The sequence below is a fragment of the Cololabis saira genome, chromosome 5 (assembly GCF_033807715.1).
Source record: "Cololabis saira isolate AMF1-May2022 chromosome 5, fColSai1.1, whole genome shotgun sequence".
NCBI lineage: Eukaryota > Metazoa > Chordata > Actinopteri > Beloniformes > Belonidae > Cololabis > Cololabis saira.
Genome location: NC_084591.1, coordinates 649,650 through 667,079, shown reverse-complemented (window position 1 = coordinate 667,079; position 17,430 = coordinate 649,650). Strand labels below are relative to the sequence as shown.

Genomic DNA, 17,430 nt, shown 5'->3' with positions numbered 1-17,430 from the left:
ACTGATGTAGAACCAGTAGATGTAGAACCAGTAGATGTAGAACCAGTAGATGTAGAACCAGTAGATGTAGAACCAGTAGATGTAGAACCAGTAGATGTAGAACCAGTAGATGTAGAACCTGTAGGTCTAGGGGTCCCTCAGGGGTCCAGACCTGGACCTCTTTGGTTTTCTTTGTACATGAGTGATTTCTTTGACATCTGTGATGTTTCCAGGCCCGGTTGTTCGTGGATAACGTGGTTATCTTTGTGACTACCAGCAGCGATGGTTCAGGTTCAGGTTCAGCTCGTTAAATCCAGACTTTGTTAAAGAGACTTTGCTGAACCGCCGGTCAGATCTCTGGTGTTTCTGGGAGAAGAGCAGCTGGAGTTGGTGACTGATTTAAATATCTGGGAGTCCTGGACCCGACTCTGTACCTCTGTTAAATACGGCTCGTCAACCTTCAGACAAATAAGGAACTGATCGACTGACAGCAGCAACGGCCACGGTTACATGTTTTTTAATTCAGAATTAATTATTCTTATTAGAATTAATCTTTTACAATGTCATAACTGTCATATTCTTTTGTACAGTGCACTTTAATTGCAGCCTGTTCTTAGCTGTTTAATTTGCTGCTAAACCTGCTAGAGCAAAAACACAAAAAACTAATATGTCTGGAGCCGCAAAAAATGAAAAGTCTTGTATCAGAATTAGAATGAAAGCAAATGGCGAAATGTCGAGAAAAAAGTCAAAATTTCGAGAGAAAAAAAGTCGAAATGTCGAGAAAAAAGTTGAAATGTCGAGAAAAAAGTCGAAATGTCGATAAAAAAGTCAAAATGTTGAGGAAAAAAAGTTGAAATGTCGAGAAAAAAGTCAAAATTTTGAGGAAAAAAAGTCAAAATTTCGAGAAAAAAGTCGAAATTTCGAGAAAAAAGTCAAAATGTTGAGGAAAAAAAGTTGAAATGTCGAGAAAAAAGTCAAAATTTTGAGGAAAAAAAGTCGAAATGTCGAGAAAAAAGTTGAAATGTCGAGAAAAAAGTCAAAATTTCGAGGAAAAAAAGTCAAAATTTCAAGAAAAAAGTCGAAATGTCGAGAAAAAAGTCGAAATGTCAAGAAAGAAGTAGAAATGTCGAGATTAAAAAGGAAGGAAAAAGAGAAAAAAAGGGAAAAAAGAAAAAAAAAGAAAAAACGGATAAAAACAGAAAAAAGAGAAAAAAAAAGAAGAAAAAAGGTCAAACATTTTTGAAAAAGCTCCAGGAGCCACTAGGGCGGCGCTAAAGAGCCGCATGCAGCTCTAGAGCCGCGGGTTGCCACGGCGACCGCTGTGCTATACCGACTACACATTACACTTTTAAATGGATTGTATTCTTTATCTTTTATCTCCTTTTTGGGGGTTATTTTCTGGTTATTGTTGTTGTATTGATCCACTGCTGCCCCTGGTGGAGACGTGTTCATGTGTATTATTGATTATTGTTCATGTGTATTATTGATTATTGTGTTGTATTGATCCAGTGCTGCCCCTGGTGGAGACGTGTTCATGTGTATTATTGATTGTTCATGTGTATTATTGATTATTGTTCATGTGTATTATTGATTATTGTGTTGGATTGTTGTGGCCGTGGTGGCGATGAAGTTTCCCCTTTGGGGATTATTAAAGTTGAATCCTATCCAATCCAATCCAATTATTCCGAATTAAATAATTCCGATTAAACTATTTTCCTTCATGGAAACACGTTTGATGGTCTTTCTCCAATTCCTCTCCAGGTCTGGGGTTTGGGAAGGTTCTGATTGGATAGGGGGGGACCGGAAGGTTCTGATTGGATAGGGGGGGACCAGAAGGTTCTGATTGGATAGGGGGGGGACCGGAAGTTAAACTACCGGAAGAAAAACTAACTTAGCCGCTACAACTTTGAAAAGATCAGCATGTTGATGTTTCCTGTTTCCATCAGTTCTTTTAATGATTTCTATTTATTAAATAAATGTTCTCTGCTCTTGACCAGCGTTTACTGCTGCTGCATCTTTAACTTTGTTAGGAAAACCAGTCCAGTGGAATATAAGATCATGGAGACAGACGGGGAGGGAACGAGCAGAAAGAAAGACCGGGATTCATTGAAAGTGGAATGAGTGGATACATTTTTTTTTCATTTATTAATTTTAATTTTCTCATTTTATTTTAACTTTTATTTTTTTTCTTTTCTTTAACTCTTTTATTTTAAATTTTTTTACTTTTTTTTTACTGGAATTATTCTATTTGGATTTAAAATCACCGGAATTAATTTAAAGTGGAATGAGTGGATACATTTTTTTTTATTTATTCATTTTAATTTTCTATTATTTTTTTCGATTTTATTTTAACTTTTCTTTTTTTTCTTTATTTCTTTTATTTTAACTTTTGTATTTAATATTTAATTTTTACTTTTTTTCCTGGATTTCCTGGAATTATTCTATTTGGATTTAATCAGAATAAACCAGCCACTTAATTCAGAATTAAGTTTAATTCGAAATGGCCATTTTCATTCAGAATTAGGTGTTTACATGGTCATTTTTACTCATTTTAAATCGGATTTAATTTTAATTCTGAATTAAAGAGGAATTTAAGTTCCCATGTAAACTGGTTGACTACTGCTAGCTAGCAGGTCATTAGCTAGCTGACCTTAGCTAGCTGGTCATTACCTAGCTGGTCGTTAGCTAGCTGGTCGTTAGCACTCAAGCCATGGAATCCCTTCAGAAAAAAGGACTAAAAATCTAAAAACCACATTAATTTAATTTATACTTTTTAAGCGTTTAAATGTTAAAACCTTCAGAACCTTCAGCGGTTCTGGTTCTGGTTCTGGTTCTGGTGGGACCGGGACAGAGACGGGTCAGTAGAAACACCTTTATTCAACTTTTACAGAACCATCAATCAAAGTCCAAAAGTCCAAATCCGGGCAGAACCGAGTCCAGAGAGCAGGAGGAAGGTCCAGTTCCAGGGCGGGCCCGGTACTGGCCCGGTACCGGCCCAGGCCCGGTTCAGACACCAATAAACACGTCCCGCCTGAAGTTTGAAGTTTAAATTAAAGTTTAACAAAAATATAAATCACTTTATTCGTCACACGTGAAGAACCGGTTCTGTGAACTGGACCAGAACCAGGTCCAGGTCTGGACCTGGTTCTGGTACCGAGGGGTCTAGGTCCGGCCCGCGGTGAAGCGCAGCTTGGTACCGGGCCGGAGCCCCTCCGGTTCTGGGTGGATGGTTCTGAAGGTCAGGTTGACCCGCGGGCCTCGGTCGTGGTACTCCTTGGCGACCCGGTGCTGGAGGGAGAGGGAGAGAGAGACAGACAGATGTGGTTCTGAACGTCAGGGAATATTTCAGCAAAAAACCTAAAACCTGGTGGAGGAATGCCTCTGGCGCAGCCGTGGCACTAATGTTATCCTGCGGGTTTATTATTCAACTTATTCATTTTCCGGACAAACTTCGGCGCGTAACTAGTCCCGCAGCTTTGAGAAAACGGGAAAAGTAAAAACGTAGAAACGTGCGCCTTAAGCGGGAATCGTGTGCTATGACTTTTTTATGACTAGCGATTGGCGTGCACGTTTTTGCGCAACGTGCACAAACGTGCGCTTTTAGCGCCATCCGGAATGCATTGGGAGAACTTTGGGGTCTCACCACTCACACACCGTTACTCGAAAAATTCTGAACCGATTTAGAAAGTTGTAGGCCCTGAATTTAACTACAGTCCTGTGGATTTTCAGAGTGATGGCAAAAATAGTTTTCAAAACATTTCCAAATTTCCAAACTAATGGGGAGAAATGAGGAGAAAAATAAAGACATCGTGAGAGACACAGAACCTGGCAGATTCTGACAATCTTAATTTTATTCAGATATTCCTTAAAATGTGTTAGTAACAGCAGTTCGAAAACAAAGTGAGATTTTTCTGAAGAAAACTTTAAATTTTTTTTTATTACATTGCAGTCAATGGAGGCAGGAATTAGCGTGGCTGTTAGCCCCTCCATTTGAATTTTGTGCATACCCCGTCTGTCAAAGTCACATTTTATGAATCCCAAAACGTATGTCTAAATTCTGACCAAAAATTATCTGTCTACCTTTTACGGTTTGGCCGTGAGCCGAGTTACAAATAAAAAATAAGGTCATTTTTGGAATGTTTCTCTCACTCTAAAAAATTAGAGCTTCACTCTAAATTTGACAAAAAAGTGATTTCCAGTCCTCGCTCGAGCGCTCATATCTTGAAAACTGTACGTTTTAAGAAAAAGCTGTTTGGGGTTTGGAGAGAGAAGATAAGTTTTCCTCCGTTTTGAAGTTTGAATGACAGTTCTACGTGCAAGTATGAGAAAGATACGTGACTCAGAAAAAAGGTGAATTTTGTCTTTTTTCTTGACATTTTCCCATCCGCTTTGAATGGCGCCATAGAAATACATGGGAAAATGAGTTCTCCATTAGTTTGGAAATTTGGAAATGTTGTTGCACTTCGTGCAAAAACTATTTGTGCGATCGCTCTGAAAATCCACAGGACTGTAGTTAAATTCAGGGCCTACAACTTTCTAAATCAGTTCAGAATTTTTCGAGTAACGGTGTGCGAGTGGTGAGGCCCCAAAGTTTTCCCAATGCGTTCCGGATGGGGGTAAGCGCGCACGTTTTTGCACCTTGCGCAAAAATGTGCACGCCCCCCTCAGAGAGACTAACGACCCGGCTGATCTTCTCCCTCTGGACCGGGTCCTGGAGTGAAGTCTTTGTCCTGGTCCTGCAGGAAACTCCCATAAACCACCAGTGACCTTATCAGGCTTTTATCCTCCCTTCATCAGGCTTTTATCCTCCCTTCATCAGGCTTTTATCCTCCCTTCATCAGGCTTTTATCCTCCCTTCATCGGGCTTTTATCCTCCCTTCATCGGGCTTTTATCCTCCCTTCACCTGGTCTGACTTCATTACAGCTCCTTCATCCCTCGCTCTTCATTTACTGTGTGAACGTCGTGGAGTCTCTTCCCCACATCACACCTTCTTTATCACTCCATCTAATTTCTTTACCTACTTCAGTTCTTGTTTATCATCCTGCAGCTGTTATATAAAGTCTTTCTCTGCGTTTTAAGCAGCAACGTTTTCATCTAAAGCAGGGGTCGGCAACCCAAAATGTTTTAGATCCATATTGGACCAAAAACACAAAAAACAAATATGTCTGGAGCCGCAAAAAATGAAAAGTCTTGTATAAACCTTAGAATGAAGGAACACATGCTGCATGTTTCTATATTAGTTAGAACTGGGTCTTCGGCTGCTAATGGAGCTGCTAATGTAGCTGCTAATGTAGCATGCTAATGTAGCATGCTAATGTAGCTAATGTCTTTCCACATGACTGTTTTAGTTATTGGACAACTTCTGGCTACAGAGCAAACATTCAGGCGATAAATGCAAATGATTTGCTCCAAGAAACGTTGAATCCTCTACGGAAGAGAATCAGGGCCTGAAGGAGAAAAGATATTTGAGGGGAAGATTTATTTTATCGTGCACTTCGAGAAAAAAGTCCAAATGTCAAGAAAAAAGTTGGAATGTCGAGATCAATGTTGAAATACAATTTCGTGAATAAATGGAAATGTTGAGGAAAAAGGCAAAATTTCAACTTTATTCTTGAAATTGTATTTAAATATTATTCTTGACATTTCAATTTTTTCTTGAAATTGTATTTCAACATTAATCTCGAAATTTCTACTTTTTTCTCATCCTTTCGACTAAAAATTCAAGTCTCGAAATTTTGACTTTTTTCTCGACTTTTAAACTTTTTTCTCGACATTTCGGCTTTTTTCTCTAAGTGCACAATAAAAAAAAAAAATCTTCCCCTCTCAAATGTTTTTTCTCCTGCCTGGCCCTGATTCTCTTCCGTACAAATCTTCGTTAACAGAAATGTTGAAATGTAATATTTATTCTACACATTTTTACAGCATTGGAAAACGTTAAGGATGTTTGTGTCATGTTTGTTCTCCAACAGAAACCACATTAAAACCAAAAATATATTCCCCTCCCCCATTTACTTCCATTTTCAAACATTTTTGAAAAAGCTCCAGGAGCCACCAGGGCGGCGCTAAAGAGCCGCCCGGTAACCCTTTCTTTTACAGTCCAGTTTCACTTTAATTAATGGGTAAATATCAGGTAATTATTTCTGTACTTAATGAGGAAGTACCAGGTAATATTATAGAAACAACACACGCTTTCTTTTACAGTCCAGTTTCACTTTAATTACTGAGTAAAAGCCAGGTAAAAATGTCTGTACTTATTGGGTAAATACCAGAGGTGGAAAAATTACTGAAAAATTGTAATTGAGTAAAAGTATCTTTACTTTGCTTAAATCCTACTCAAAGTAAAAGTAAAAGTACTCATCTAAAAATTTACTCGAGTAAAAGTACAAAAGTACTTCATTTAAAATGTAATTTGAGTAAAAGTTACTTTCAGTTATTTAATGCAAAAAAAGGATGAGTCACGAATCAAATCCAGCACAAGTTGTTTTAATCAACTTCGAGGCGTATTAAAGTAAAACATCCACACTTGTTAAAGCTCTTACTTCCGCATAACATATTGTCCAACCGACAACACTAAAACCAGAATCAAAATATTCAAACACAAAATAAAGTGCCCAATGTATATACCAATGCCCAATGTAAATACTTAGTAATTACCTGGTACTTACTTAGAAATAATTAATTACATGGTAAATTGACTGGTAGTTACCAATATTAACCTAGTAAATACCTGTAATTTCCCTCATAGTTCCATCTAATGTCTTTGTAATTACCTAGTAATGTTTAGTTTAAACACCCAGGTATTTACCATGTAATTACATGGTAAATACACATAATTACATGGTACAAGAAAATACTTAATAATTACCTAGTACTTACTGGGTAAATTACCCGGTAGTTACCATGTAATTACCTTGTAAATACAAGGTACTACTAGGTAATTACAGTGTAATTACCATGGTATTACCTGGTTATTACAGTTCTGTAAAAGAAAGGGTTACCGGGCGGCTCTTTAGCGCCGCCCTAGTGGCTCCTGGAGCTTTTTCAAAAATGTTTGACCTTTTTTTTCCTTTTTTATCTTCTTTTCTTTCTTTCTCGAAATTTTGACTTTTTTCTCAACATTTCGACTTTTTTCTCCAAATTTCAACTATTTCCTTGACATTTCTTTTCTTTCTTTGTCGACATTTCGACTTTTTTCTTGAGATTTCTCCTTTCACCATTTGCCTTCGTTCTAATTCTGATACAAGACTTTTCATTTTCATTCATTTGCGGCTCCAGACATATTAGTTTTTTGTGTTTTTGGTCCAATATGGATCTAAAACAAATGGGTTGCCGACCCCTGGACTAGAGTGAACCTGATCCTGGAAGAGGGCCCCCCAGACCTGATGGATCCTCTAAAACCAGGTGGTTCTGTGATGTCAGAGGGGGCGGAGCCTACCTGCCAATCATCCTGTGTGATGTCAGAGGGGGCGGAGCCTACCTGCCAATCATCCTGTGTGATGTCAGAGGGGGGCGGAGCCTACCTGCCAATCATCCTGTGTGATGTCAGAGGGGGCGGAGCCTACCTGCCAATCATCCTGTGTGATGTCAGAGGTGGGCGGAGCCTACCTGCCAATCATCCTGTGTGATGTCAGAGGGGGCGGAGCCTACCTGCCAATCATCCTGTGTGATGTCAGAGGTGGGCGGAGCCTACCTGCCAATCATCCTGTGTGATGTCAGAGGGGGCGGAGCCTACCTGCCAATCATCCTGTGTGATGTCAGAGGGGGCGGGGCCTACCTGCCAATCATCCTGCGTGCGATGTCAGAGGGGGGCGGAGCCTACCTGCCAATCATCCTGTGCGATGTCAGAGGGGGGCGGGGCCTACCTGCCAATCATCCTGTGTGTGTGATGTCAGAGGGGGCGGAGCCTACCTGCCAATCATCCTGCGTGTGTGATGTCAGAGGGGGCGGGGCCTACCTGCCAATCATCCTGTGTGATGTCAGAGGGGGCGGGGCCTACCTGCCAGTCATCCTGCGTGGCCCCCTCCATCAGCAGCAGGGTCCCGTGGACCAGCGGGACCCGGATCCGGTCCACGTAGGTGTAGTCGTCCCCGTCCTCCTGGGGGGGAGAGGGTTAGGACCGGAACCAGAACCAGAACCAGAACCGGGTCCTTAAAGAACCGGGTCAGAACCGGGTCCTTAAAGAACCGGGTCAGAACCGGGTCCTTAAAGAACCGGGTCAGAACCGGGTCCTTAAAGAACCGGGTCAGAACCGGGTCCTTAAAGAACCGGGTCAGAACCGGGTCCTTAAAGAACCGGGTCCTCGTGTTTCTCTATGTAACTCATAACTTAAAAGGAATTGCCATTTCACGTCACTCTGAATTTCTGGTAAAATAATAATTAAAAATCAGAGGTTTTGTCTTAGGACAATTAAATTAAAATAAAACAGATTCAGAAACCTTTCGACAGGACTAAAAAAATCATACGTTGGTACGTATTGGTTTTGGAGAACTTTGTCACTCACTTTTTCCAAAATATGTTTTCATCTTCAAATAAATCATAACTTTGTCATGCCATGTCCAATTAACTTCAAACTTCGTAAAAATATATTTTACTGTGATGTGAAAATATCCTTTTGATTTCATTAATGTGCGTACAACGCGTGATTTTTAATGAATTTTTATGGTAAATTCATTGGATTTCCAGAGGAATCCACTGGACTCCAGTGGATTCCAATGGATCCCCTCCAGGGTTATAATAGTTTTGAATTTTTCATTTTAGTTTAGTTTTATTTTGTTTTGACTTTTTCTCCTTCAATTCAGTTAGTTTTCATTCGTTTTTAGTGTGGGTTTGCTAGTTTTTATATTTTCAAAAATGCTTAGTTTTAGTTTTGACGTCACGGACCGTGAGGCGTTCAGGTGCCGTAGCTGCCAGTTGGAGATAAACAGCCAGAGTGGAATAAATTGATCAAACCAAGAGTCTTATATTGACAGGGACGAAAACGGAGGAAATTATATCTATAATTTCAGTTAGTTTTAGTTAGTTTTCTAAACACGCAATATAGTTTCAGTTAGTTATCGTTTTTGTCTTTTAATTTTCGTTTTTATTTAGTTTAGTTAACAAAATTGTTTTTTCAATTTTAGTTTTCGTTATTTCGTTCGTTTTCGTGAACGATAATAACTCTGGTCCCCTCACCCGTAGACCGGTAGACCGGGTTTTATGATCCCAGAACCCCGTCCCTCCCAGACCCTTTGGTACCCCCTGGGACCCCTCTGGTACCCCTGGGACCCCCTGAGACCCCTGGGACCCCCTGAGACCCCCGGGACCCCCTGAGACCCCTGGGACCCCCTGAGACCCCTGGGACCCCTCTGGTACCCCTGGGACCCCCTGAGACCCCTGGGACCCCCTGAGACCCCCTGGGACCCCTGGGACCCCCTGGAACCCCCTGAGACCCCTGGGACCCCCTGGTACCCCCTGGGACCCCCTGAGACCCTCTGGACCCCCTGAGACCCCTGAGACCCCTGGTACCCCTGGTACCCCCTGGTACCCCCTGGGACCCCCTGAGACCCCCTGGGACCCCCTGGGACCCCTGGTACCCTCTGAGACCCCTGGGACCCCTGGGACCCCTCTGGTACCCCTGGGACCCCTCTGAGACCCCTGGGACCCCCTCTCACCGGGGGCGGCTGCTTGCGGAGCCCGAAGACCCGGGTGTCCCCCAGGCTGAGGGAGGCGATGGTGGGCCGGGGCCCCAGCGAGGCCTCGTCGTCGCTGTGCCAGCCGATGCTGTCGTGTCCGTCCCGGTACAGGTTGCAGAGCAGGGAGTTGAAGGTGCAGCCGCTGAACCGCTGGACCGCCTGGAGCAGGGAGACCAGGACCGGGTGCCACTGCGGAGGAGGGGGGACAGGTAAACGGGGGGACCAGGTAACGGGGGGACCAGGTAACGGGTAACGGATCTCACCTGGGCGTTGGCCGCCAGCGTGGACCCGGCGTACGTGTACGGCAGCTCCCCGAACCAGCAGGTCAGCCGGGGCTCCTGGTACGCCTCACCTGGACCGGATCAGAACCACAACAGAACCAGAACAGAACCATCAGCCTCACCTGGACCGGATCAGAACCACAACAGAACCATCAGCCTCACCTGGACCGGATCAGAACCAGAACAGAACCATCAAAAAGTCATATCTGGATATTTTCTAGCTGAATGTTGATACTCGATATATATCCATATTTTTTCTGTGCCATATTTGGGGTTTCCCCCAAAGCATTATAGCATAGCATCTCTGTTAGCATCTCTGTTAGCATCTTTGTTAGCATCTCTTTTAACATCTGTTAGCATCTCTGTTAGCATCTCTTTTAACATCTGTTAGCATCTCTGTTAGCATCTCCGTTAGCTTCATTTTTTTCTGAGGCAAACCCTGTGATTATTTTCTTTTTATTATTTTAATTTATTTTATTTATTTTCTTTTATTTAATTTTAGAAGTTTATCTTGGAAAAAATGTAGTTACATATTCGCTTGTGTGTTGTTAACTTATGTTTCAGTTGCAAACTAATGTTTCCTCAAAGGAATTTTGTAATTTTGAAATGTTGAATAAAGTTTAAAAAAAAATATATATCTCTGTTAGCATCTCTGTTAGCATCTCTGTTAGCATCTCTGTTAGCATCTCTGTTAGCATCTCTGTTAGCATCTCTGTTAGCTTCATTTCTTAAAAAAACAGTCAGTTTTAATACAAAGCCTCGTGCCAAATGTCACACAGGTTCCTTTATTAACAGAGGTCTGCACAATATCAACATGTATAAAACAAATGAAATAAAAATAAACTGCCTGCATATATAGAATAAAAATGCTTCTTGAATAAAATAAAACAAATATCCCTTTCCTGCATAACAATTAAATTAAAATACACTGTAATTAATACAATGTAGACAGTAACAGGCAGACTTTTCCACTGAGGTTGACAGTTGTGCAAATAACAAAACATTTGTGACAATCTCAAATAAAACATTCAAGTCCATTTGTCACAAAATAAGCTATATCAAAATCATAAAAAAAAAGTAAAAAAAAAAAAAAAAAATTATTATTATTTTTTTTATAAATATAAACGATATTGTCTCGTACCATATTGCGTTTGAAAATATATTGATATATATTAAAATCTGGATATATGGCCCAGCCCTACCATCAACCACACCTGGTCCAGGCTCTGACCCGGTACCAGGCTCAGGTTTAGTTTAGTTTAGTTTAGTTTAGTTTAGTTTATTTATTTAGCAATATAAGACAAATTGAACAATAAATTAAAAACAATGAAATAATATGCAAGGAAAGGAAGAAGCCTGGTGGATTATATAGAATCCTTTCATATATGAATAAAAAACAAAGCTTACACAAGGGGGAGTAAAAAAACATAAAAACAAAAGTAAATGTAACTCAGATTAAATAATAAACATTACCAAGATGAAACAATAAGAAAGTTCTTTAAATGTTTTTTGAATATTGGCAAGGACGGTGATGATTTAAGAGATTTATTGAGTGAATTCCACAAGTGATGAAAGATTGATGTTTCCATGTTCTACAAAACGCTAAATTAAAATTATTTAATTAAAAAGTCTTTGTAGCATAAGAATGAATATCAGAATTAACACAAAATAAATTATGAAAAGAAGGAGGAAGATCTTGTATATCATTTTTAAATTGTTATGGTCCTGACCTGGTACCAGGTTCTGGTCCTGACCTGGTACCAGGTTCTGGTCCTGACCCGGTACCAGGTTCTGGTTCTGACCCGGTACCAGGTTCTGGTTCTGACCCGGTACCAGGTTCTGGTTCTGACCCGGTACCAGGTTCTGGTTCTGGTTCTGACCCGGTACCAGGCTCAGGTTCAGGTTCCGACCCACCTTGCCGGTAGCCGGTCTTCCGGGACCAGGGCAGCTCCTCCAACAGTCGGCTGAACATCCCGTCAGCCTCGTCTGTGGGGACGAACCCGGGTCGGAGACGCAGCCTGGGGGAGAGACGGGTTTGGTACCGGTCCATCAGAACCACCACCACATGGTACCATCATCACCATCAATAGTGATGATCAGCTCATCAATAATGATCAGCTCATCAATAACGATGATCAGCTCATCAATAATGATGATCAGCTCATCAATAATGATCAGCTCATCAATAATGATGATCAGCTCATCAATAATGATGATCAGCTCATCAATAACGATGATCAGCTCATCAATAATGATGATCAGCTCATCAATAACGATGATCAGCTCATCAATAATGATGATCAGCTCATCAATAATGGTGATCAGTTCATCAATAATGATCAGCTCATCAATAATGATGATCAGCTCATCAATAATGATGATCAGCTCATCAATAACGATGATCAGCTCATCAATAATGATGATCAGCTCATCAATAACGATGATCAGCTCATCAATAATGATGATCAGCTCATCAATAACGATGATCAGCTCATCAATAATGATGATCAGCTCATCAATAATGATGATCAGCTCATCAATAATGATGATCAGCTCATCAATAATGATGATCAGCTCATCAATAACGATGATCAGCTCATCAATAATGATGATCAGCTCATCAATAACGATGATCAGCTCATCAATAACGATGATCAGCTCATCAATAATGATGATCAGCTCATCAATAACGATGATCAGCTCATCAATAACGATGATCAGCTCATCAATAACGATGATCAGCTCTACTCAGTAACCAGGACTCACCGTGAAACTCCTGACGGGCCGTGGCTGATCTCGTAGTCGCCCTCCTGTCTGTGGGACAAGAAGAGCTTATTGATCAGGTTAGTGATCAGTGATCAGGTTAGTGATCAATATTTTTTTAGTCCCATTGAGATACAACATCTCTTCTGCCAGGGAGTCCTGGTCAAGATGCAGCAAAAAAATACATTCAGTTTCATATAAAAGAAAATACATAAAAGGACAAGTAACTTTACAAAAAATAAAAAATAAATATATATAAAAAATATCAAAACAAGAAACAAACATAAAACATACAAGGATCAGAAAGCTAAAAAGAATTCATGACAAGAATGACACTTGATTAAAAACAATGACATTGTTCTGTGAAAACTGATTTTAACATGTTTGAACACGTTAAGAGAAGGTAAATGTTTAAGGATGAAATAAGTCAATAACTCACTGGATCAGCTTCTCCGGGGGGACGGCTCTGACCGGCTGCAACCAAACAAAACCAGGTTAACAAGGACCACAGTTATATGATGTTTTTAATTCTGAATTAAAGTATTTTCCTTGGAGTTTACATGGAAACAGTAATTGTGAATGGAGGTTTCCATGGAAACAGGTTTGATGGTCTTTCTCCAATTCCTCTCCAGGTCTGGGGGTTGGGAAGGTTCTGATTGGATAGGGGGGGGACCGGAAGGTTCTGATTGGATAGGGGGGGGACCGGAAGGTTCTGATTGGATAGGGGGGGGACCGGAAGGTTCTGATTGGATAGGGGGGGGACCGGAAGGTTCTGATTGGATAGGGGGGGGACCGGAAGTTAAACTACCGGAAGAAAAACTAACTTAGCCGCTACAACTTTGAAAAGATCACCATGTTGATGTTTCCTGTTTCCATCTGTTCTTTTAATGATTTCTATTTATTAAATAAATGGTCTCTGCTCTTGACCAGCGTTTACTGCTGCTGCATCTTTAACTTTGTTAGGAAAACCAGTCCAGTGGAATATAAGATCATGGAGACAGACAGAATATACCGTATTGTCCCGATTATAAGACGAGCCTCTTTTTCAAGACTCAAGTTTGAAGAAAGACTTTTTGAACACCAAATTAAATTTTTCTACAGAAAATAATGACAGAACATCTGAAACAAATGATTATAACAATATATTGTAGAGAAAAAGCCTGTTATTTTGCCTCATTCCAACCATCATGTTGAAGTTTGCATCATAACTTCTCCTCAGCTGCCGGTTCACCTGCCGATCTTACACCCTCTTTTCTCCAGATTGGAGAAACTACGTTTCTCCATTTTCTGTTATCTCTTCTCTTATTTTCTTCTCTTTTCTTTCTTATACTATTTTTATTTTTCTTCTTTGTGACAGGGGTTCCTTTGTCCTGGGGAGTTAAATTCAGCATCCGCTTTAAAGATATCTGGCTCCATCTAGCGGTGTGAATGGGTATAACGTCTAGACCTGAATGTAAGACGACCCTCTTTTTCAGTCTCATTTCAATGTAAAAAACACCGTCTTATATTCAGGTAATACGGTAATCGTCATGGAGACAGACGGGCAAGGGAACGAGCAGCGCAGAAAGACCGGAATTCATTTAAAGAGGAATGAGTGGATACATTTTTTTTATTTTCTTTATTTCTTTTATTTTAATTTTTTTTATTTTTGTTTTATTTTTTTACTTTTTTCTTTTTTACTTTTTTTCTCTTTTCTTTTTTTATTTTATTCATTTATTATTATTTTTTTTTATGTATGTATGTATGTATATATTTATTTTTGTTTTTAATGAGTGTATACACGATCACCAAATTATTCTATTGGGATTTAAAATCAGAATAAACCAGCCACTTCAGAACTAAGTTTAATTCAGAATGGCCATTTTCATTGGGAATTAGGTGTTTACGTGGTCATTTTTACTCGTTTTAAATCAGATTTAATGTTAATTCTGAATTAAAGTTCCATGTAAACTACTGGAGGAGTTTCAAACCCAAACATGGACCCGGGTGGAGGCTTTACCTCTGCAGGCTGGTGGAACTGGAAGGTCCGGGGTCCCGTCTGGCTGCAGGAGCCCCAGGACGACCCGGAGGGCCCGGCGGGGCCGGCTGTATCTGCTGGAGCCGGGGCCCGGGGGGGCCGGGGGGGCTGCCGGGCCCACGAGCCCTGGACCCGGGCCCGCTGCCGCTTGTCAGACATCCAGGAAGACCTGGAGGAGACCAGGAGACCTTTATTTGTTATAATGTTGATGGTTATGGCTCACAGTTTATGAAAACCCCAAATAATAATAAAGGTTTAACATATCTTGCTTTGAATGTAATAAGACTAGGTAATATATTAGTTTCACCTTTTAAGTTGAATTATTGAAATAAATGAACTTTTACACCATATTCTAGTTGAATTATTGAAATAAATTAACTTTTACACCATATTCTAGTTGAATTATTGAAATAAATTAACTTTTACACCAAATTCTAGATGGATTATTGACATAATTTAACTTTTACACCATATTTATTGAAATAAATGAACTTTTACACCATATTCTAGTTGAATTATTGAAATAAATTAACTTTTACACCATATTCTAGTTGAATTATTGAAATAAATTAACTTTTACACCATATTCTAGTTGAATTATTGAAATAAGTTAACTTTTACACCATATTCTAGTTGAATTATTCAAATAAATTAACTTTTACACCAAATTCTAGATGGATTATTGACATAATTTAACTTTTACACCATATTTATTGAAATAAGTTAACTTTTACACCATATTTATTGAAATAAATTAACTTTTACACCATATTCTAGTTGAATTATTGAAATAAATTAACTTTTACACAATATTCTTCACCTGTAGGCTATATTACATCTGGGCTGATGTTACATACGTAGCATAGGAGGATATATCAGTTGCTTTATGGTTTTCTGTCTGTACAGTCATGCAAGTTCAATGCTATTAAAGCACTTTAAACTTTAAATCAAAGCATTTTCTTTTTTCATATAAAATAAACACATTTTTATTCAGTTTATGCGTTTTGGGGCTTTTTTTGGCTCCTGCTGAAATCAGTGCGTCCCTTATTTCTATTTCTGAAAGGTGGAAACCCTAATTGGATGTGTTGGTAGAACTGCGGCTGCGCAGATCTGAGTGATCAGGTCACGTGGTCTGGGATCGATAACCGAACACGGAAGTTTATCACATAAAGAAGCTCAAACCCGCGTTAATGTTCCTCTTAAAGGATAAAAGACAAACATTCGGGGACTAAAGTCCGACTAAAGTCCAAAACCCACCGAGACGAGAAAGCTTCACTAGTCGAGGAGAAAACGCCGCATCTGGACGGTTGTTGTGTGTCGCAGGGAAACAGGTCCGACTTCCAGCGGAGGGCGGAACGAAGGTTCCGGACGCTTCTTTTTCTTCGGAGTTTTACGGCAATTAGTTTCACTGCTGCTGCTGCCACCTGCTGGATCTTAAAAACTCACACCATATTCTCCTCATCAGCCCAGTATCATACAGAAATGAAATAAACTCCCACTCGATCCCACTTCCAAAATACTTTTAACTGTTACTGCTTTCACGCCTATTTCTTGCAGCTCTGCCACTAGTTCACTTCTTTCTCTGGTTCCTCCAGTACTCGAGTTGTAAAAAACAATCAGGGGGGATGCTGGATTTTTACAACAGAGTATTAGGGCCAAACTAAGAAAAAAAAGAGAAGGAAATTACGAAAATAAAGTCATGATAATATGAGAATAAAGTTGTAATATTACGAGAATAAAATCGTAATATTAAATATATTATAAATATATAAATATAACTTCACAAGATGCTCAATATTCAACATTTTAACACACTCTTCCTGTTAGAGTTCTCATAAATTAACACTTTATTCTCATAATATTACGACTTTATTCTCGTAATATTACGACTTTATTCTCGTAATATTACGACTTTATTCTCGTAATATTACGACTTTATTCTCGTAATATTACGACTTTATTCTCGTAATATTATGATTTTATTCTCAAAATATTACGACTTTATTCTCATATTATTACTACTTTATTCTCAAAATATTACGACTTTATTCTCATAAATTAACACTTTATTCTCGTAATATTACGACTTTATTCTCATAAATTAACACTTTATTCTCGTAATATTAAGACTTTATTCTCGTAATATTACGACTTAATTCTCGTAATATTACGACTTTATTCTCATAAATTAACACTTTATTCTCGTAATTTTACGACTTTATTCTCGTAATTTTACGACTTTATTCTCGTAATATTACAACTTTATTCTCATAAATTAACATTTTATTCTCGTAATGGTACGACTTTATTCTCGTAATTTCCTTTTTTTTTTGTCTAAGTTTGGCCCTAATACTCCGTCGTAGATTTTATCACATGGGGACAGATAATTTGTGCTGATTACAAATAATATAATATATTACAAATAATAGCAGTGACCAAAACAGCTGCAGAAATACTGCAGGAATGACATAGCAGCAGTTAAATGCAGCCTTCTGTAAGCTTTAAATATCCACTGGGCTTACATCAAATACATCAAAACACAACAATAAAAAACACTTTTCTGAACTTATCAATATGACTCTGTCCTTCACAGGATAAGTAACATGGATCACTGCAAAAACTCACAATCTTAACAAGAATATTTGTCTTATTTCTAGTTAAAATGTCTCAATTTAGTAAAAAAATCTCATTACACTTAGCAAATACAGCTAAATTCAA

The 17,430-nt window shown here is 39.3% G+C and overlaps 1 protein-coding gene across 1 annotated transcript; it reads right to left on the bottom strand.

Moving 5' to 3' along the window:
• Positions 1-2,820: 2,820 nt before the first annotated feature.
• alkbh3 (alkB homolog 3, alpha-ketoglutarate dependent dioxygenase) lies at positions 2,821-16,043 on the bottom strand. Its single transcript, XM_061720718.1, has 9 exons — positions 15,970-16,043; positions 14,695-14,881; positions 13,135-13,169; positions 12,699-12,746; positions 11,847-11,950; positions 9,915-10,003; positions 9,631-9,840; positions 7,977-8,075; positions 2,821-3,267 (listed from the first exon to the last, which is right to left on the bottom strand). The coding sequence occupies exons 2-9, from the start codon at positions 14,869-14,871 to the stop codon at positions 3,142-3,144; spliced, it is 888 nt and encodes a 295-aa protein (XP_061576702.1). The 5' UTR covers positions 14,872-14,881; positions 15,970-16,043; the 3' UTR covers positions 2,821-3,141.
• Between the last annotated feature and the right edge of the window lie 1,387 nt (positions 16,044-17,430).